This window comes from Astatotilapia calliptera, chromosome 18 (assembly GCF_964374335.1).
Source record: "Astatotilapia calliptera chromosome 18, fAstCal68.1, whole genome shotgun sequence".
NCBI classification, from domain to species: Eukaryota; Metazoa; Chordata; class Actinopteri; order Cichliformes; family Cichlidae; genus Astatotilapia; species Astatotilapia calliptera.
This window is the reverse complement of record NC_137439.1, coordinates 33,682,641-33,704,094: the sequence shown is the minus strand read 5'-3', so window position 1 is coordinate 33,704,094 and position 21,454 is coordinate 33,682,641. Positions and strand designations below refer to the sequence as shown.

General features: G+C 40.7%; 2 protein-coding genes across 9 annotated transcripts in view; both read left to right on the top strand.

The window, feature by feature from the left end:
* The window catches only part of LOC113010128 (solute carrier family 12 member 7-like), a 40,845-nt gene extending 38,623 nt beyond the window's left edge, over positions 1-2,222 (top strand). For 7 of the 8 annotated variants that reach the window (XM_080293337.1, XM_080293338.1, XM_080293336.1 and 4 more), the window contains one exon: positions 1,167-2,222. In XM_080293337.1, coding sequence (XP_080149463.1) covers positions 1,167-1,258 — 92 coding nt within the window. In that variant the 3' untranslated portion in view covers positions 1,259-2,222. The remainder of the gene's footprint in view (positions 1-1,166) is intronic. The other variant, XM_080293339.1, reaches the window with a different exon arrangement.
* Positions 2,223-6,557: 4,335 nt separating this feature from the next.
* col15a1b (collagen, type XV, alpha 1b) overlaps positions 6,558-21,454 on the top strand; it is a 56,046-nt gene continuing 41,149 nt past the window's right edge. The window contains exons 1-2 of the mRNA XM_026149481.2: positions 6,558-6,750; positions 7,020-7,075. Coding sequence (XP_026005266.2) covers positions 6,740-6,750; positions 7,020-7,075 — 67 coding nt within the window. The 5' untranslated portion in view covers positions 6,558-6,739. The remainder of the gene's footprint in view (positions 6,751-7,019; positions 7,076-21,454) is intronic.

Genomic DNA, 21,454 nt, shown 5'->3' with positions numbered 1-21,454 from the left:
CGTGAACGGTATGATATGGCCCAGCCCTAATAGCACTGTCATGTTTGTATGCTAGAGTCAGCTAGCTTAACTAAGCATGGATAGATAGTCAACAATCGTGTCTTCTTCCAAAGGTTAAAAAAATCCTCCTAGAAGCATTTTAAAGCATATTGACTCAGTTAATGTCATTAATTAAACCACACTAAAACTGAACATAAAAAGTAAGATGCTGTTGTGAAAACGTTTTAATAGGACTCTAAGCAGTCTTATAAAAAACAAAGTAAATCCTTAATGTTTCCATATCTTCGTAACTCCAGGTTGAATTTTGGGTTATTTTTTACATTTTGGACCAATGTTAATTCTTTGCCCCAGTTCTAAGCTAAGTTAAGCTAAGCTATCCAACTATAACAGCAGTTCTATCCAGTCTTTAAGTGACGACGTATGAACCCGGCTTCCGGGTCCAGACTACTTTGCGTTTATTAAGGCTGTTGTGTTTTTAACATGTTTTAATGCTTTGTATCTTGTTTTATTTAATCTGAACAAGCCCCTAAAAGAAATGCAATTGCATTTGTGGAGCATTCATGTTAATTTTTGTTAAGTGGAAAAACATTAGCGTTCATCCTCCAGCTTCACTGTGATAATGTGTTTAGATTATGCTAATGTAGCACATTATAAAACAGCTAGCCCAACTTCAGTAACCCTACAAACATTACTGCTGTTTAGTTTTTCTGTCTTCATTTATGTTGGAAGTGACAGCAGAGCTGTACGTTTAATTTTTTCAGAAATCTCTCATTCAGAACATGCTATATCATGTTTGGGTGGAAACTAGCGAGCTAACTTCCTGCTAACTTCTAACTCCATTAAATTTAATAAATTCTGTTTTCATGGATGCCTGGATGTTAAAATTAATTACTACACCTGGTAAAGCAGCAACGCTGATCATTTTATTAAAGATGAAAGAATTTAGACAGTTTTTAGCTCTCAGTGATGCTGCACTGTTCGTTTGACTTTGGGACCTGAAGTGGAGTTTGGACCTGGAAACTGCTAATGACATCAGACCTAAAAACCCGATACTTAGAATAAAGATATTGAAGTGGCATTTACTGATTCATCCTGGTAAGAAAATAATAAAGCATATTGAGTCTAATAGTAGTGCATAACCCCCTTAACCAGAATGTGTGTCTCAGATATGGAGTTCCTGGAAGTTTTAATGGAAGGTCTAGACCGTGTACTGTTGGTTCGGGGAGGAGGTCGGGAGGTCATTACTATCTACTCCTAGCGCAAAGAGGTTCCTATTTTTTTGGACGTGTACTTTAAACGAACCATGTTTGGACACAAAGGCTTTAAGGTGGGACAGTGACAACAGACTTTGTTTTTTAAGAAGTCCAGTATTTCCAACCTCCTTAGATTACAATAACCTGGATGACTGATGAAGAGAAGAGTGCCACATTTGGACAACAAGGGACTCTGCATACAGCACAGCCTCAGCTTAGTGCAGAGTCTGGAAGTGAAGAGGATTGACTACAGACAGACCACTAGGGGCTCCACCACTCCAACTCCTCCAGATGAAAAAACATGAACTGCAGCTTGTTTTTGTTGCCTTTAGTGCAATCGTTGGTTTCACTGAGACATGCAGATATAGTGGAAACTGTCCTTTTACAGAGTACCCTAAAGATCACAGCAATGACTTTTATAGGAATACTTTTGCGTTTGGCAATAACATTCAATGATATTTCCTTTGTGATCTTTATTATTTATTTCCGTGCCAGTTGTGACACTTCATTGTAACAAATGTTTTACTTTGGGATGATTAAATGAGTTGAACATGTTTTTTAGCCAATATTGTGAAAGAATATCAAATGTGGAATAATGTGTTGATGACCATGAACAAACGTATGCTGCTCGTAACACACTAGGCCATTACTGTTTTTGTTGCCACAGATGGGAATGTGCCAAGCATAATGAAGATGTAATAGAGTGAAAATGATACAGATGATTTGCTGGTTTCAACGTTTCTGGACATTTTAATTATTGATGAGTTTGACTGAGTTTTTGTATGTTGTCATAATGTTAGTCTGTGAGCTCTTTCCTTAGATGCCACTACAGCTAGTGGCAAAGGATGCAATATGGAGTCTCTATAGTAGTGTTGTTGTTGTTGTTTTCATCATAGGTTAGTACTGATTCATCTCTTTTTAGGATGTTATTTAGCAAAAAACAAATATAACTTAAAGTCTGTATAATAATGAAGTTGTCATGTCTGATTATTTATGGCAATATGTTCTGTGCTAATTTTCTTTGGTAAAGGTAATAAGCATTAAGGTACCAGTACACTATAAAGGGGGGAAAAACAAGGCACAACAATGGATATGGACCTGGACAAAATGATGTGTGACAGCAAAACAACAATAATTAATTTGTGTCTACAGTAAATGTCAAATAGCCTGTGCACCTCTGTGGTGAAAGGAACCGATTGAGATGGTTGGTTTCTTGATGCCTCCAAAGCTGAGGTGTTTTGTACATATCCTACTGACAGGAAACCCCAAACCTAAGACAGACTGGAGGGATTATGCCGCTCGGCTGGCCCTGGAATGCCTCGGTAGGGACCTGGGGACAGCGGCTAGCGAGAGGGAGGAGGGAAGACTTGAAATCTCTGCTTAGACTGCTTGTGACCCTCAAAATGAGCTTATCCTCAATGTGAAGTGTTTGTAAAGACTTGGAAGGAACCTCCCATAACAATCACATAAAACATATCTATAAACACACAGAGACAAAGGGCAGGAAGCAGGAAGACGGTATGTAAAGGAAACGAAACTAAAGTAGTAGTCAGCCAGATATAGACCATTGTGATGTCTCTGATGACATTCTACTCCTCTCAATTTCTGCCTTTTGTTACAAAACACTTGAAATGCGTGCCAACAGTTAATATTTTATCCTCTTCAAAGTTTTATATTATTGTATCAAACTGAGTGGTGGTCTTTAGTCCAAATCTTTATAAACATATGTAAAGGGAAAGTACTAAAATAAAAAAATGTCTATGATATACTCAACACTACAAACAGAAAGGAAATTGTCTACCACGTACATTGAATTTAGATGGAAGAAAGAGGCCGGAATAGAGCTGAAGAAGAAGATTGGTCTAATATATGTAAAACTATAGCCACTACTTCCAGCTCCGAACTATGGAGAGAATTCACTTGGAAGAACACTATGAGGTTTTTTATTACACCTAAGATTAAAGAACACCAAAGCAAAAATGTTGACCAAGGGAAATATTGGAGGAGATGTGGATAGACTTCAGCAGGCCACTTCCATATCTTTTGGGAATGTCCTAAAATCTCTCCCTACTGGTCAGCTGTGATTGCACACACTAAACAGATAATTGGGTCCCAGCTTGAAGGGAGTTTCTGTGTTTTTTATTTAGGCAATATACCAAACAGACTAAAGAAACAGGATAGATACTGGCTACAGATACTGGCTGCCAGCAAGAAAGCTATTACACGCAAATGGCTGAATGAGGAAGCACCAAATGTTTCGGACTGGACAGAAATAATACATGAAATTCACACTATGGAACGACTAACCTTCTCTTTGAGACTATTTTCAGAAAAATATGAACAATATTGGGAGAAATGGAAATGCTTTCACAGAGAAATGACTGTAGACTCCTGTGTTATTTCTTTATAACATTTGTATTAATAAGATATTCTTTTTGTGTATATATAACTCTGAATTGGCAACCAAATATCAAAATTTTCTCCCCGATGATATAACTTTTTTTTCTAATATATTTTCTTATTTACGTCGACCCTGTCTGTGTTACTTCATGTTTAAATGAAGAAAAAAAAAACAATAAATATATAGTTTAAAAAAAACTGAGTGGTGACCAAGGTGATATTCTCTGGCCAGATGTATTGAGTTCTTGTCTGACCCAGAGGAGAGTAGTACTGAGAGTCTCTTACGTAAGCCTCTCAGGCTCAGTTTCCAAAAATTAATTTAGTTCTAAAATCATCACTGGCTCACAAAACAACAGAGCCCATCTTGGAGCTGCTGTAAGAAGGCTGTTGGGAAACTTGGCCCTGGATAAATGGCTTCCTGTTTTTCCCAGAGAGTGGTTAGCTGGGTCAGCACGCACAGAGCAACAATAACGACCTGCCCAGTCTGATGCTCTGATCACCATCTGAATTACAACTCTGTTACGCAGTCTGCTGTCCATAACCCTTGCTCCTTTTAAAGTGCAGGCTGTCCCTTCAGAACCGTTAACCTAATTTGACACTTTATTGTTGCCCCAATGAGAGTCTTGTCTGCTGGCCACAATCCACATAAAACCACGATGACCTCAAGTGTCAGTGTGTGAAACAATCCCCAAAGCTCATGAAATACTAAAATGGGTAAACGATGGGTTCACAGAGGATTCTATTTTTGCAAATCTTGGACTTTCAGCATCTCGTTTTTTCGTTAAGATTACATGGACTGCAGTCTACAGTAATGAACCCACATATGAGACATATAATAAATGAAAAATTAGACTTCGTTCCATCATTTTCTTCTGTTTATCCATATCAGGACTGCTGTTGGGCTAGAGTCTATTCCAACTGTGACTGAATGAGAGGTAGAGTATACCCCAGGCAGCTGCAAGGTACCTGAAAAGAGACTTAAGCTGGTGATAAAAAATAGTCTTTGGTTATCACCCTGCTGGTTTTCTGGAACTGAGGGAATCAATATAAAAGGAAAAGCTGCTGAGTCATCAGCTAATGCTACTGCTAGCTAGCATGAGTAACAAGGTGCATTCATATTTCACTGATATTACGTCAAATACTGATTTTGGCACTTAATAATAGTGTCTGTTTGTGTAAAATGAGATGAAATGCCACCTATCTGTTGCTCAGCATAGACATTGTTTATTAAGCTTTTGTACAAGTTGAGTGAACATTGAAAATTGACCCCCTCCTACAGCTGTCTCACTGCACTTCTAAGCATCGTTTTCTGCCTCAGCGAGCTATTGTTTTCAGGAGAAAAAAGTTCTTAAAACACATGATATACTTCCTGCCCAGTGCCATCCGATAGGAAAGGCTAGCAAATAGCTAGAAGACATAACAGACCTTTTCGCCGATATTAAACTTGACATTTCTCTCAGATACTTGTGGAAAGCAATCGAAAGCCCATATGGATTTACATTCAAGTGACAGAGCCCTCTGTGTGCCATTCAAACTCTGAGAAAAAGAATGAAAACGTGTGTTGTGATTGTACAGCAGAGTGACACCTTCTGAGAGTGGAAAAATTAGTTTAAAAAATGCACATCTGATACAAGAAATGTATGACCTTTACTACATGCTAATTTGTACAACCTGGACCCACCCAACCATCTCAAATGAATAATTTAACCCAAACATTACCGGCCTTTATTAAACTTGAAAGGCAGTAAGAACAGATTTCTCCTACCTAGGAGTCTAGATAGATATATAGATAGACAGAAAGAGTATAAATAGCACACGTGTCTTAGGAAGGGCATTTTCTCAGTATAAGGTGATGCAGTGAGCAAGAATGTAACTTTTCTTGTTCTCACAGACATTATCCTTCCAGAATCTGGTGATGCCGGGGTGTTAACATCATGACATGATTATTCCACAGATTCCCTTTGACCTTGTTGACCTGTTATCCTTTCATTCTGCTAGCTTGAGAAAGAATGTCTAAGAGGAGATTAAAACGGTCAAGCTCTGCTATTTTAAACTACTGCACTTGATCGAATATTGATTTGTTCTTTTTTAATATATCAATTCTGTGGTTAAATCCTCTGTCTTCTTTATTTAAACATTAAACATGTTCTTTGTTTTCTAATTTCTTAGAAATTAGGCTTTGTCTCATTTAGCCTAATGCTGCACACGTTAATCTCATAATTGGTACCTTTTTAGAGGTGCAAACATCTGCTCATTGTTAAGCAGAATCCTGTTCTTTTTTCATTTTAATTAAACTATTTGATTGGATGATGAAGCCTCTCCATGAACCATGGAGAGGCTAGTGTACACACATTATTAGTATCGTCATTTTCCTCTGAGGTGGCACCAAAACTTCCCGTATCACAGAAAAGCCTTGGTTGTTATATTGTAGGTGTTTATTGAATTACCATCAACTATATCTGACACACAGGTCAGTACAAAGTTACTTTATAGGAGAAAGGCAGTAAAGTGATCTCTCAGGGTGAGTGTGTACAGAATGAAACAGGGGATGGGGGAAGTGAGGATCACTGGGTGACCAACAACAAATCTTTGACCCAGGACAACCAGGAAGCTCCGGCCATGTTCTTTGACTTCGTCATTGTGTCACTCTTTCATTAGGAAGCATTACAGGATTTCTTTCACTTCAATGATACAAATATATCCCTGCAGGTACAATGAATGAAAGCACTCTAAACAGTATTGTACATAGAAAGTCGATTCACTGGTAGATGCGTTTAACTTTAAATAACAGCCCATCACGTTATTATCAATCAAAGGAAATTGTCTCAACCAGCAGGTTAACAAAGAAGGTCTAAAGAGTACGTTTTTTTCCTTCAAGCGAGTCAAATTTCCCAACTGTGTGGGTCCTAAGAGTCAGAGACAGAACTGAGGGAGTCTTTGTGCTGAGAGAGAGAGAGGGAGAGAGGGAGGGAGAGAGAGCAGCACTGTGACTTCAGGTCTGCACAGTCAGGCAGAGGGACCACAAAGTTTGCCTCACACATGTACTTGGAGTTTACTTCCAAAGCTGGATTTGCGTATTTACTGAAATGTCTCAGCGGTAAGAAGCTGTTATTTATATCTTACCTCAACATTTTCTGCATTTTTATTATTATTATTATTATTATTGAAATTATAAAAGCATTTCTCAGAGCAGACCTGTTCATTTCTTCTATACACTGCTAGATTTCTGCTATTACATTTCAGCTGGAATTTTAAATCGATGTCATGAACTTTTTTGCAGTGTGTTTTAACTTTCTTTTTTTTTTTAAGTCTATGCAGAATTTCTCCAAATGCAACTTTCATTATGTGTCTGATGTGTCTTCTTAGATGGTGTCTTACCATGCTGCTGTGCTGGCTGGCAGCGGCTCTGCAGGTTACAGAAGGTAAGGTTCACGCAGCTGCAGCTCAGCATGGCCTGTATAAAGAAAGTAACAGCTGGGACGGGTCTGCGATTGCAAAAAGAAAATGGGACAGTGACCCAGAGATGCTTGATCTAAGGAGGGACATGTTTCCTAGTGTTGATGATTAATCCCACTGAACTATAGACAGCAAAAGTGTTTTAAAGCGATCGACACATAATAAGTAAGCATATAAGTTAACTATGATGCCAAATTATTGATCTACGGTTGTAGACGTTTCTATACGGTATTTCTCAAGCGAGTCATTGTCTTTTAGGGATTTTAAGTGAACTTTCCTTAGGTGAGAGATGCTTGATGAAATTTCTCAGGGTAATGTTGAAACCTTACAAAAAAACAAACTATTGACAAATCCTAGTTCTTAAAAATGACTTTTAACAACTAGGATTTTCCTCTCAAAGACTAAAATCACAAGAATAAATCTTTCAGGAATGGACAATTCAGTGTCTGGTCTGCTAGCATGTCAACTAACTTACTAGTTTTTTATGCTGCACTCTCCTTTAGCTCAAATTATCATCTGATAAATATACATCAAAAAATCTAATTTTTGCTTTGGATTCATGCACAATTATTTGCTTATTCTCCAGCTAGATAACATCTGGTAATCATACATGATCTAGTAAAATAATTTAAGATTCTGATTTACATCATGTAAAACACTCAGACCTCACAGGCTTTTCTCCAAAAAGCATCTTTCTACCCTGTCCTCACTAATTCCCAAATAATTTGCAGAGCTTAAACTGGTGGAGAGTTCTTGTAAAACAAATGGCTTAAAACTTCCTCAAAATAGCAGTTAACCGTCTTTAATGCCAACAAAAGAGTCTGGACTTGAATCCACTGCTCTCACACAGATCCATTATGAGTCACACAATATGGTTCAGCCCCCTTCCCATTTCCATTATCACACCTCTGCCTGCTGTGGTGCTTTTCATTCAGCGGCTGCCTGCTGTGGGGCTCGGCTCACAGCTCAGCAGGAGAGTGATGGTTTATTTGTTTGTTTGGGAATGGGCCAGGCTTCCTCTGTCCCCTAAATCCTTTACGTATGATGATGTAGGTAGAAGTCAAACTCTGCACCAGGGTGAGAAGTGAAGTGTTTGTATGGTAATGCTGTGAGGGGGTTTCCTCTGTGTGTGTGTGTGTGTGTGTGTGTGTGTGTGTGTGTGTGTGTGTGTGTGTGTGTGTGTGTGTGCGTGCGTGTGTGTGCGTGCGTGCATGCGTGCGTGCGTGCGTGCGCGCGTGTGTGTGTGTGTGTGTGTGTGTGCGTGCAGTGAGTTATGAGTGGCATGTTTTGATCCTGTGCCAGTTTGATGTCAGTGGTGTGTAGGTGATGTTTGACAATGGATGATAAAAATAATGTTAGAACATCTGGTTAGAACTCATGTTCTTGATATGTCTCGGAAAGACTTGTCAACACTGAGATATTGATTATTCACACAGCTCGTGACACTGTGCGCGCCCACAGCACCCAGAGAAAGCAGCAACCTGTGGGTTGAGACTTGAGGCAAAAAGCTACAGCTCCTCCGATAGCAGCTCGAGGCTAACAAAATGAGTCAGTGCCTTTCGATCTCGTCTTAAAATGCAGAAATCCAGCAATGACATTAATACGTTTACAGTCTAGAGTGTACAGCACCCCACAGCTGTTTTAACCCAAAAAAAAACAGCTGTGTGAGTTGATTTGGTCCTAGAAGCTTGTGGTGGTTATTTGGGACGGTTAAGGAAGCATTATTCTGTCTGAAGACTTGGAAGTGGGCAAGGTTCCCTCACCCCTAACCAGTCACCACAGATGGCTGTGCCGCTTAGTTCTAGTAAAAGAAGTTCTTAATACTTGAGCATACCAAGACATTTTGGACAATGTCATGCTTCCAGCTTTGTAGGAAAAGTTTAGGGATCCACACATTAGTGCACAAAGCGTGGGCCATAACGACATGGAGTCTGGTGTAGAAGATCTTGACTGGCCTGTGCAGAGTTCTGACTTCAACCCAACAGAAAACCTTTGGGATGAATTTAAGTGGAAGGCAGACGAGTGAATATTTTTGATAATACAGTGTGGGCCTGAAATGTAAACAAACTTGGGTCTACACTGATACAACCTAAAGATTTTGGAAATCAATCAGCTCACCCTGAACATGGATAGTTTTCACCTATGAACTCCCGATAGTGTCATTTCACAAAGATGTCCTTACATGTAGCACAACAGGAAATTCTTCATGTCAGATACATTCTTACAACGTGAGCATGTTATGTAGCAGTCCTTGGTGGACGCAAAGACAAACGAAGCCCACTTCCTCACTGTGAATTCTTCTCACACACAAATGTCCCATTGGTCACTGCTGTTAACCTGGCAGTTTAAAATCAGTTTAATGTCCACTGGATGCATGTCTAGAATATATGAGTGCTCTGTCCAAACGAGCCAGTGGGAAAAACACTCTCCTGAGTTTAGAAACTTGAAATCAGATAACTTCTTTTAGGTATGCTTTTAAGGGCTGAAATCACAACACTGGACTTAAATTTAGTGGTCAGAGTGGACTTCATCGTCATTCATGATTTACACATTTGTAGACTACACTGCAATTTCAGCTGAAAACTGTTTTCCATACTTCAGACCCCCACTCCCCCACCGAAAAAAATGCCCCAGCTCCAGGAACCTTCACTTTCCATTTACCGTTGGTTGAATTGCCCTGAAAGGATTCAATGTTTAGCCAATATAAATGAATGTGAGGTGAGCCCAGTAGGAGTCTTGTTTCTGACGTGTTTCCTCTGTACAGTAAAACCAAGTCATATTATTGTGCTGCTGACAATGTCAGTCCTGTTAGTGTAAAAACCTTAGTTATAGCCAAATGTCAACTCAATTCTCTCTGCTGCCCACAACATAATTTCCGCCATTTACTAGCACTTGACAGTTGCCCGCCTTTCTTTTTAACAGTTTTACCCAAGACCTCACATCACTTTTACTCCTGACCTTATTCAGTCTCTGATGTTACTGGAGTAAAACTCCCTCCAAGCTCCCTTTGGTGTTTTATGACTAAAACCTGGAAAGCAAGCATGTTATAGAGGTGTATCAAAGACCCTTTACCTAAATGTCTTCAGTATATTACAGCACTGAGAGCCCTCGCTGCAGTCCCACGTCCTGCCTGGAATGTGCTCATTCAGCCAGAGTGACTTTGATTTGAACACAGTTGGGCACAATGGGCCAACTGTAAAAGGTGCCATTGGTTTATGAGTGTAACGGTCAGCTCTGTTTTTAATGGGGGGAAAAAGTCTCAGCATAATGGGTGTTTCTTTGAGGGTCCTTTCAATTTCCAGTCAAAATAGCCTTTCTTTCATATTTTCCATGATGTGATGCTCAAAGAGGTGATGTAGTGCTCTGACTTTGGGACCCTTTAGCATTTTCAGAAAAACTGCGTGTGCCTGGGTTCAAAATGAGGAAAGAAGGGGGATTTGTGCTGCTGCCGAGGAAATGAAAGGAATATCAGAAGCATTTATTGGTTTGACCTGATGATTTTTTTGAAGATAAATATTCAGATTTACAGCTTGAAGTAATGGCTTTTAAAAAACAAACATAACATTCAAGAGAAGCTGTTTGTTGTTGCTGTTTGAGTACACTGTTTCCATGGTTTCTTTCGAAAAAGCTGGCCATGAATCACTATCATTGTGTGTCTCTTACACTCTATCTGTGCTTTGGGGCATCAAGCATATAAAGACAGCATTTTTCCAACTGAAAAAAAGTCTGAAACTTCACTAATTTATGTGAGTTAAGCTTCTGTATTTGCACAATTAATCGCAATTGTTTTAAGCTTTATTTTGATTGGCTGTGACTTTTGGCTTTTCTCCCATCTTCCTCCAGAACCTGGTTCTGTCAGAGGTTTCTTCCTCTTAAAGGGGATTTTTTCCTTCCCACTGTCACCAAGTAGGGTTTTCTCTGTATTATTGTAGGGTTTTACCTTATCAGCTTTTCACACTGATGAAAAAGTAGAAAAAGTTTTGCAACTGGGCGTTTAGAGCTTTTAGCACATTAAGTGAAACTTGTACTTGTTCTTTAAACTCAAAGAACTCAAAGAAGTCCAGATGCTTTTCTCTCCAAGCTCTTTAGACTATGATGACCTGGATGACTGAGAACCTTCACAGACTAATCTTGTTGTACGAATCTTTGGTCGTGTTGAATATGAGCATCAATCACTATAACATAATACAGTATATTATAAAGATAGGGACACACATGATACCATGGGGGGGGGGGGGCGCTGAGCTTCATCTGAATTGTTTAGCAGTGTTTATCACTCTTGCAAATGTCTCTGCATAGCCTCACAGCTAAATGTTAAACCAGTGTTTTAGAGACATAAAGATACGTAACTCTCATGAAACTGGTGCATGTACAGAGCACATACACACAAGAACCTGACACAGAAACCAAATGAAGAAATGTCCTGCTTCTCCAACTTTTGATACACGTTGTCATTTTGAACACAATATTTCCAGATGATTTCAGAGAAGGAGAACGTTTTAAGTTTAACTTATGAAACTTATGAAACTCTTAACTGAGCCACTTCCCACAAATATGCCACATTTAAAACCTTCTTGAGAGTTCGGGTGGACATCAGCGTAGTTAGTTTTTTGTATATGTAAGGAAAATGTGTGTTAGTGTGTATGGCACTGTGCCTCAAATGTCAGGCTTTACTCCCTTTATGTTACTGTCAGAAAAGTAGTCAAAAATGAGTTTGTGTTCCATCTTCTCACTCTTGCTGGTTTAGTGAATTCAATTCAATTCAACTTTATTTACACAGCGCCAAATCACAACAACTATCTCCTCAAAGCACTTTATACTGTAAGGTCGACCCTACAGTAATACATACAGAGAAAACCCCAATAATCATATGACCCCCTATGAGCAGCACTTTTGCGACAGTGGGAAGGAAAAACTCCCTTTTAACAGGAAGAAACCTCCAGCAGAACCAGGCTCAGGGAGGGGCGGGGCCATCTGCTGTGATGTTTGGAGTGATAGAAGGGAAACAGGATAAAGACATGCTGTGGAAGAGCCAGAGATTAATAGCAAGATGATTAAGTGCAGAGAGGTCTATTAACACATAGTGAGTGAGAAAGGTGACTGAAGAGGAAATACTCAATGTGAATCAAAGGACTCCCCCAGCAGCCTACACCTATTGCAGCATAACTAAGGGAGGATTCAGGGTGGTGTGAAGTGTGGTGTTTCAGTTTGACAGCTTGAGAGACATACCACAAACCTCTATTTCCCTTTTATACACTAGCAAGCCCATGATTTTAGATGTATACACTCATTTGGACTCCTTTAGTGGGAAAATAACCCAATGACATGGTCTCAGCTCCGCCTGCTAGATATAGCTAGATAGATATCCTAGCTGCAGACTGCTTCAAGGAATTATGGCTTTTTCCCCCCAGTATACATTTTCACTAACTGCAGGAGGGAAAGTACCAATGGAATAAATGATGCTTCAACTCTATTATGTGTCTCTGTAAGCCCAAGCAATCAAAACAGCATAGCCTCAGCCAGATGGAATGCAGCCATCATGAATGTGCTACCCCTTCTATGACAAGTCCAAGTTTTCTGCAGTTAAAAACATGTGCAGAGACAGGCTGTAGGCGTGACTATGACTGCAGCAATGACATAGCTTTAACTGCCACTGTGCTTGTAGCTGTAGCCCAGCCCCATTGTGAGCTTCTCATGTTTTGGCATACATTCAGGTCTTAGAGGATAATTGTCTCTCTCTGGATAGAAAAGAAATAAAAAAAGAAAAATACTGTATGCTGGATGATAGTAAAGGTTTTATTGTCATATGGGTTAAAAGATAACAGCATCTCTTTGTACTGTAGTGTGTATGGTGGGTCAGCTTGCCTACATGTGTGAGTGAGCCGGACTATCTGTATATATCCTTTGACTGTTGGGGTTTTCTCTGTGTTATGGTAGGATCTTTACCTTACAATATAAAACTCCTTGAGGCGACTGCTGTCATGATTTGGCACTATATAAACAAAACTGAATTGAACTGTATACCTGAGGTCAGTGGTGACCAGCTGTTTATCTTATGGAAGAATTGTGGCTCCTCAGTTCACAATCATCTGCAGACTGTTGGAAGCCACAGAGCTATGAAAATGAGTTTAAAGCTACTGAGATCACATCAGACAGCAACTGCCTATGAGAGGAGCCCAGTTTGTTTGACGATATTTCTTCTCATTGTTAGCTCCACTCACATTTTCCTAACCTTAAATACATCTTAATTTAAAGTGAATGCAGTATAGCAATCGGGCTAAAATTGAATTGAACAATGGCGTTCCCTTTTGTTAAAGCCCCACCCTTAAAATTTGTGCTACAGATTGATCTCAAAATACATTTTTGAGGGTTTTATGGACAAGTCTGTTCACAACACTGCTTCGTACAGATTTACAGATGTAAGTGTCTGAATCGTCCCAAATTTCTTTCATGTTCCTGTCTGTCTGACTTTACATGACAAACTGTTGCACTCACTCATTTACCTCTGCTAAACACGCCACGAAATGTCCAAGTTTAAGGAAAATGTTGACAGTACACGGTTCTTCTGCGTCTGTGTTTATGCTTGGGAATGATTTTGCGTTTTGGGTCAGACTCTGTGGGCACAGAAATTATGCCCATCTTTTCCTGTTTGCAGATAGAGAGTGTCACATAAACACACACTCAGTTTGTTAAAACTCTAAATCCCAAGTAATGCAAACTTGATTTTCGTGATGCTGTACTCCAAGCTTAAAGGGAAGTTATGGCACAGCAAATCCCAAATTTTCTATCCAGGAGAGAGCTCATACACAATATACATGTAGCAATTTAATTTCCTCACAACAAGCTTTTGTCCTAGAGCAGCGGTCCCCAACCCCCGGGCCTCGGACCGGTCCCGGTCCGTGAGTCGTTTGGTACCGGGCCGCGAGAGTTGAAGCTCAGGTGTGAAATGTCTGGTTTTCAGGGTTTTTATCGGTTTTCAGCGTTATTTTGTTATCGTTTTTATCGTTTACTCTCTTTTCCTGGGTCTTTTCACGTCTGTTATGAATAAATCTTCTTTTTTTCGGTACCGGTACCAGTTTTATTTTGTTGTATTTATCCGCGACACCTTAAAAGCCAGTCCGTGAAAATGTTGTCCGGCATAAACCGGTCCGTGGCACAAAAAAGGTTGGGGACCGCTGTCCTCGAGCACACCAAGATCTTCCAAGTTCTGTGTTGTGACATTCTGCGGTACGGTTCACTGTCAACTGTTTTACATCAGCTCAGACATTTCTCTTTCCCTTAGCCCTTATCGTTCCCTGAGGAACAGTGAATGTGCACTCGGTTCTTCAGTACCTATTTTGGCTTTCCGCGCTTTTGATGAATGAGAGACTCAAATGATTTTGTGATACCTGGCTGTTATCTGCCAGGGAATGACCAGCTGCCCCTCCATTTGTGGCACTTAGAAGATTTAAAGGTAAGAACTGCTCAGTGGTGTTTGATTAGCTGGAAATTTAAAGTGTAAGTCCTCATGTTTTTAAATCAGATACTGGGTCTGATTGGAAATTTTTCATATTGTGAAACATGCAAAACAAACTGAGGTAAACTCACTGTGTTATTTAAAGGTTGCATGACAATCCTCTGCAGGATAAACAGCTACGTTTGTACTGTGATGGAGTAAAGAACAGTGTGTGACTGCTGCACAGTGGCTGTGCTTTCATGGTCTGATTTCCGTTACATCAGCTGTAGCACAGATTCATGTGAATCTTTAGCTGATGATGCTGACATCCATTCACCTTCATACCAACTTTATACCTTGGAGAAAAAAGACACTAGAAATAGTGTGCTTTCAGTGTAGAGGATGGAAATCAGCCAGGACACTCGTGACACATCTGCATGAAACATTACAAACAATTTTCGGGTTTCCCACCTGATAAATCCACTTTCACCTCTGACTGTACACATTTTACTATTTAAAAACAAAGCCGCCCTCTACAATGTAGGCAATAGACCAAATCCTTTATCATCCTTCTTTTTCTTCAGATTCAATTTGAGTATAATTCGATTTTTTTAAATAAAAAGTTAAAGTTTGTATTCCCATCTACTGATATTATTTTATCATTATGCTAAGACAGCACAAGGTTCAGTTAGCGCTGCACAAAAATGGAAACGTCCTCCAAAGAGCTACTTTTTACTTTCCTATTTGGGTACATTTCAGACACTGAACTTTTTCATTTTTACTTGAGTAAAGAAGTTGAATCAGTACGTTTACTGGAGTATTTTTTAACAGTTGTATTTGTACTTCTACTTAAGTACAGAATGTCTGTACTTTTGCCAACTCTGGTATAAAAGACACCCTGAGTCACAGGTTGGTGATCACTTTTTTCCCATCAGTCGCTGCATGACTTAGCTACTGAGTAGTCAACTGGTCACCACTTGGTGGTGAGTTGGATCAGGTGGCAAGGAAGGGATCCTGGACAGGCCGCCTGCCCAAAACATATATCATTTGGTGGTGAAGAGAGCAGTCATGCTAAAGAAAGAGTCCCATCAGCCTTGATTGGTCTATGGGACTCTGAAGCTGACAGGTACCAGCAGTCCAACCGGCTCTGGCAATAACTTTGGTGTGGGAGGAGTTTGGTGAGGCCATGTAACTAGACTTTTGGTCAGCCTTCAAGTAACCATGAGGCTACTCAAGTGGGGAAAGTGGTGGGGTGATGGCAGGGTCCTGAGATTCTTCGATGTTAGGTCTGTCTTTTACAGTTGTAAAAGAACCGCAGAGATGACCAAACCTTTTTGATTCTTCAGATCATTCATTAGGAAAAATCCACATTTTATTCCAGCTTTAAAGACAAAGCCTGCGCCAGGTGTAAATGAATACTATCAAACTTTAACTACTTGTTAAACTATCTGATGAAGGAATTTCTCCTGAAGTCACACCTATCTGTTAGCCGATGCACAGAAAAAGCATAATTAAATTGACACTTTCTAGCATTTTACTGGAATTCTGAACAATAGTGGTTTCTGTGGTGCACAGTGGGTGGATGCCGATAGATGGTCCTTTGCCAGAGGGACATGTGGAGCAAACATGAGATAATATTTTCCTGTCGCATTTCTCTAAAGGTTGCCTTTCATTCCAGACAGTTCACAGCAAAAATCTGTCACAATGCACAATGGCGAGGCCTTCAAAACACAAACAGGAATGACATCATTGCCGTGAAGGATCCAAATTGTCTTATAGTCCTGGACTGTTGCCCAGTGGGATACACACCTTCTATACTGTAACTGTGATAATGTGACAGTATTTACAGGATCATATGTGCTAAAGAATCACCTCCTTACACTGCCTTCCTTGTGTTTCATTAGCATTCGCGTTGGAGCAAGACAAGAGGCTCTGAGAACAACACTTGCAGCTGAGCAAACATCCGATCACAGACACACACACACGCCGAATATCTCACATTCAGTTCCCTGTGCCCTACTAATGCATAAGCAGGACATAGGCTGATGTAAACAGCTCAACAGGATTTAAGCAGTTTTAGAAAATAAACTTTGGAAAATAGATTTCGCTGTTGTCGTCAGCTTATGTCTGCATCTGCATGTGTGTTATATGCAGACAGGTAGACTACAGTCTACCTCAGTATACATTCATGCACTGAGGCAAAAACATCACTGAGCTTCACAGCAACGACCTCTTTTTCTCCCTGTGTGTGTCTCACTCTGTTTCTGTGCGTGTCTGCGTGATTGCGTGTTTCTAGAGGTGAAGTAAGGGTGAGAGGAGCAAAAAGGGACTTTAGGCTGATTGGGTGATAGTTATGAACACTTGATGTAATGGAAACTGTCCTTCTGCAGATGTTCACCTCTGACCTCCTAACAACAATGCAGTCCTCTATCTGAAATATTCTGTAGGCTTTACAGTGTGCCATTGACTGAACTTGTGTGTTTGTGTTTTTGTGTGTGTGTGCGTCCAATATCAGGGTACGAGTGTGTTCAAGGTGAGAAGTTCATCTGTAGCACTGTAAGACCCAACACATCAGAAAATAGCCAGAAAATTCAGATTTTTGGGAACTGAGATGTTTATTAACCCTTCTAACAAAATCCACAAAAAAGGTTTTGCTATAACACTTTTAACCTTTGAGTGAGCTTGTTAAAGCACCCAGTTTGTATACTGTGTAAGATTTAGATCACTGAGACATGGGGAAACCTAATATAATAATACGAATAAACAAATTTACCGTGGAGCACGTTCTTGATTTGTCTAGTTAACTGTTCCTGAGACTGTATTGTGTAGCCCTATGACTTCTCCATTGTGCGATGCAGGCCTTCATAAAGGGGACACAAATTTGAAAGCGATTTAAGTGATTTGAGACATTCAGATATGTGTGGTGCATGTGTGCCCTCAAACATAAGAATCAGTATTGCTGAAAGCCAACGTTTGGACCGTAGGTTGTCTTCACTCAGTCTTTGTGTCTGTGTGAGCAGACAGTGGGTTGATTCTGCCCTGAGGCTCGACTCTACTTCTGCTAACCTCTCTGACTCATAGTTTTCTTCTTGTTTTTTAACCTCTTTCTGTGTCTGCTTCTATTCTTTTGTCCCTGCTCTGCTCCCTCTCCCCCTCTTTTTCCATGCCAAGAAAAAGAAGATTTTAATATTCATACTATACATTAAAATAGTAACTTTTCCAGTGAGATGCCCCACGGCTCAGTCGCTGGCCCTTTGCTATTCTCTATTTATAATTTCTGCATTCTTATATTTTTGTGCACATGATTTCCAGTTCTATTTCTTAAATAACTCATGAGCTGTTACTTACATTTAATTAAGCTAATTTGAATCTAAGTGTTAATATCTGACAACTTGATAGCGGCTCCCCAAAGGCGTGTGCTGCTGAACTTGAGGAGCCGCTACAACGAGTCTTCAATCTCAGTCTGCGACTGGGGAGAGTGCCCGCCCTATGGAAGACATCCTGCATCGTCCCGGTCCCCAAAAAGAACCGGCCCAATGAGCTGAATGACTTCCGACCGGTGGCACTGACGTCACATCTTATGAAGACTCTAGAGCGGCTCTTCCTCAACCTCCTCCGACCACAGGTACAACATGCCCAGGACCCACTACAGTTTGCATACAAGGCGGGTGTCGGAGTGGAGGATGCCATCCTGTACCTCCTACACAGAGCCCACTCACACCTGGATGGGGGAAAAGGCACGGTCAGGATCCTGTTTCTTGACTTTTCCAGTGCCTTTAATACCATCCGGCCCTGTATGCTTCAGGAAAAACTGAACAGGATGGAGGTGGACCCCTGCCTGGTGGCTTGGATCTCCGACTACCTCACCGACAGACCACAGTACGTCAGGCTGAAGGACATCACGTCTGACACTGTGGTCAGCAGCACAGGAGCACCACAGGGAACTGTGCTGTCCCCTCTTCTCTTCACCCTGTACACCTCTGACTTCTGCTACAACTCTGAATTATGCCACATTCAGAAGTTTGCAGACGACACGGCCATCATGGGGTGTATCTGGGATGATCAGGAAGAGGAGTACAGAAGTCTGGTGAGGAACTTTGTCACATGGAGTCACACAAACCACCTGCAACTCAACACCTCAAAGACTAAGGAACTGGTTGTGGATTTCGGGAGGTCCAGAGCAGGTCCACTGCCGGTTCAGATAGAGGGGGAGGAGGTGGAGGTGGTCAACAAGTACAAGTACCTCGGGCTGTGGGTGGACAATAAACTGGACTGGTCATGCAACACAGAGCACCTGTATAAAAAAGCCCAAAGCCGACTGTACTTCCTCAGGAGGCTGAGGTCTTTTAACATCTGCAGGAAGCTCCTGAGGATGTTTTACCAGTCGGTGGTTGCTGGAGTACTTTTCTATGCTGTGGTGTGCTGGGGGAGCAGCACAGCAAAGAAGGACTCATCCAGGCTGGAGAAACTGATCAGGAGGGCTGGCTCTGTGGTCGGCATGAAGCTGGACACTCTGGTGACAGTGGCAGAGAAAAGGACATTAAAGAAACTGATGGACATTATGGACAATGCCAGGCATCCTCTGCACACGGCCATTAACAACCAGAAGAGTCTGTTCAGTGACAGGTTGCTTCTCCCCAAGACAAGAACTAACAGACTTAAAAACTCCTTTGTCCCACACGCCATCAGACTGTTTAACTCCTCTCTGGAGGGGAGAGGGAGGGGAAACAGGAGGACAAAGGAGGGGGGAACAACTAAGCTGTAGTGCCTCTTCACCTCACTGTGCAATACTTTTGTAAATAGTCAACAGTGCAATAGACTCAATACTTGAAATGTGCAATTCACTTGTATTTTTATTTTTTATTCCTATTTATTCTATTTATCCCCTTCGTATATTTTATTTATATTGTCTCTGTATTTATATATGTGTGTGTGTGTGTGTGTGTGTGTGTGTGTGTGTGTGTGTGTGTGTGTGTGTATATATATATATATAATATTCTGTAACTCTGTAACTTCTGTCGGTGCTGTGCTTTTTTGGAAATCGAATTTCCCAGAGGAACCCACCCGAGGGATTAATAAAGTTCTATCTTATCTTATCTTATCTTATCTTATCTTAACTTTTCATAGCTGTTAATAATTATTATAGGGTCCTTACATTATAAAGCTCCTTGAGGGGACTGTGACTTGGTCCCATTTAAATTAATTAAATCTTGTAAGAGGATCCACATAATGGCAATTAATGTCCCTAGACCGTAGGTGTTGATTTAATTTTCAAATGTATCCCTTACACACCTGAACACTCCTAAAATCTCTAGCAGAGTTGTTTAGGGACCATGACTGTGGAACAACTTGCTGAAGTAGATCAGGCAGGGTTACTTGATTTTATCACTGTATAGAAGAAACCTTTCTGTACTTGTCATCATTTTGTGGGTAAGCATTGTATTATTACCTTAGTAGTTTTGGGTGTTTGTTTGTTTTTTTACCTCCGACTGTAGGATTTTGTAAAGCACTTCTTCGTTTGTCTGAAACGACTGATTTCTCGGGCACCCTCACCCCAGCCTGAGGCGTTCTGGTAACCTGTTGTTTGAACTTACACAGAAGACATCTAATAGAGACTGATAGATTTTAACTCATTCCCAGGCCACAATGGCCCTTCCCTCTGCAGGTGGTCCCCCTTTTGTCTTCACTGTGGCAGTAGGCTGAGCCAGCAGATCAAAGAGCCCACAAAAAGTGTGACCGTTTCTCTGTGTGTATATGTGTGTGCCCCTGTGTATGAGTGTGTTTGTGCACATCTCCCATCATCTCTCACATTCCAGGAATTCTTTGTGTCCCAACTGTCATCCTGGGCACAGAGGAGATCCAATCAGAAGGACAGACGCTGCTGTCTTTCTGATCATACAGTCGCCTTTACTTTGTGCAGGCGCACATGCAGAAACGTTGCTGTCCCTCTGTTATGTAACACCCATGTTGTCTCCATTACACTGTAAACCAGTTGGTCAACATACATACAGTATACATATTTCAGCTTTAAGTTATTTTATTCCCTTCTGAATTTTTCGCTCCACTTCCCTTTATTTTTTTTAGTTGCCATCACATATGACGCTCAAATGTCCTAAAGGAGCATAGCAACCAAATTATTCTCGCTAAGTTTTACTTTTAGCCGTGGAGCTGACTTTTAGTGTTGTCACTGATTCTTGTCTGTGGTTTTCTTGGCCACTCATAAGCTGATGACAGTGTTAGTTTTTAGTGTGTGAGCAGCCTTTCTTGGACACTCTTTCAAATAGAAAGGCCTAGAAATATAAACTGAAAATACATACACAGGAAAAGTGGAAGAGGAGTGAGGGCGGGATGGGAAAACAGCTTCTCAACACAGGCTTCATTTACTGCTTGGCTGGTTGGTGCAGCGTCTGCACATGTTCGGGAGTCTGAAAGTGTGTGAGGTACACCTATACCTGAAAACAGGTCCTCTCTGTTGACAGCTGTGCAGCCCACCCACCCAGCTACAGTCTTTAGGGTTGGTTAAGACGAGGCGTCAGTCAAACTTACTGGGGTAAAATATACAGCAACACAAACACACAAATTTAAAAGAACAAAAAAACAAATAAATTCTTTGTGAGTTGCATAATTTTGTGCTTGTAAAATGCCTCGAGATAAGTGTCCAAGAATGTTGTATGAACAGTTTCAAAAATGACGTGTAATCTTCCTTTAAAAAAAGGTTACAGTCTGCAGTGCCTCGTAAATGAGTTCTTTTGTTGTTCTAACCCTGAGAACCAAAACCTCTTTCGCTCTAATTGGCAAAGTACTTGTACATTCAAGCACACAAAACCAAGAGCGCATGCAGACACACACTTCGGGCTTATGAACACACACACAAAGAGCAAAAGTGACACCAAATTCCAATTTTTTTATC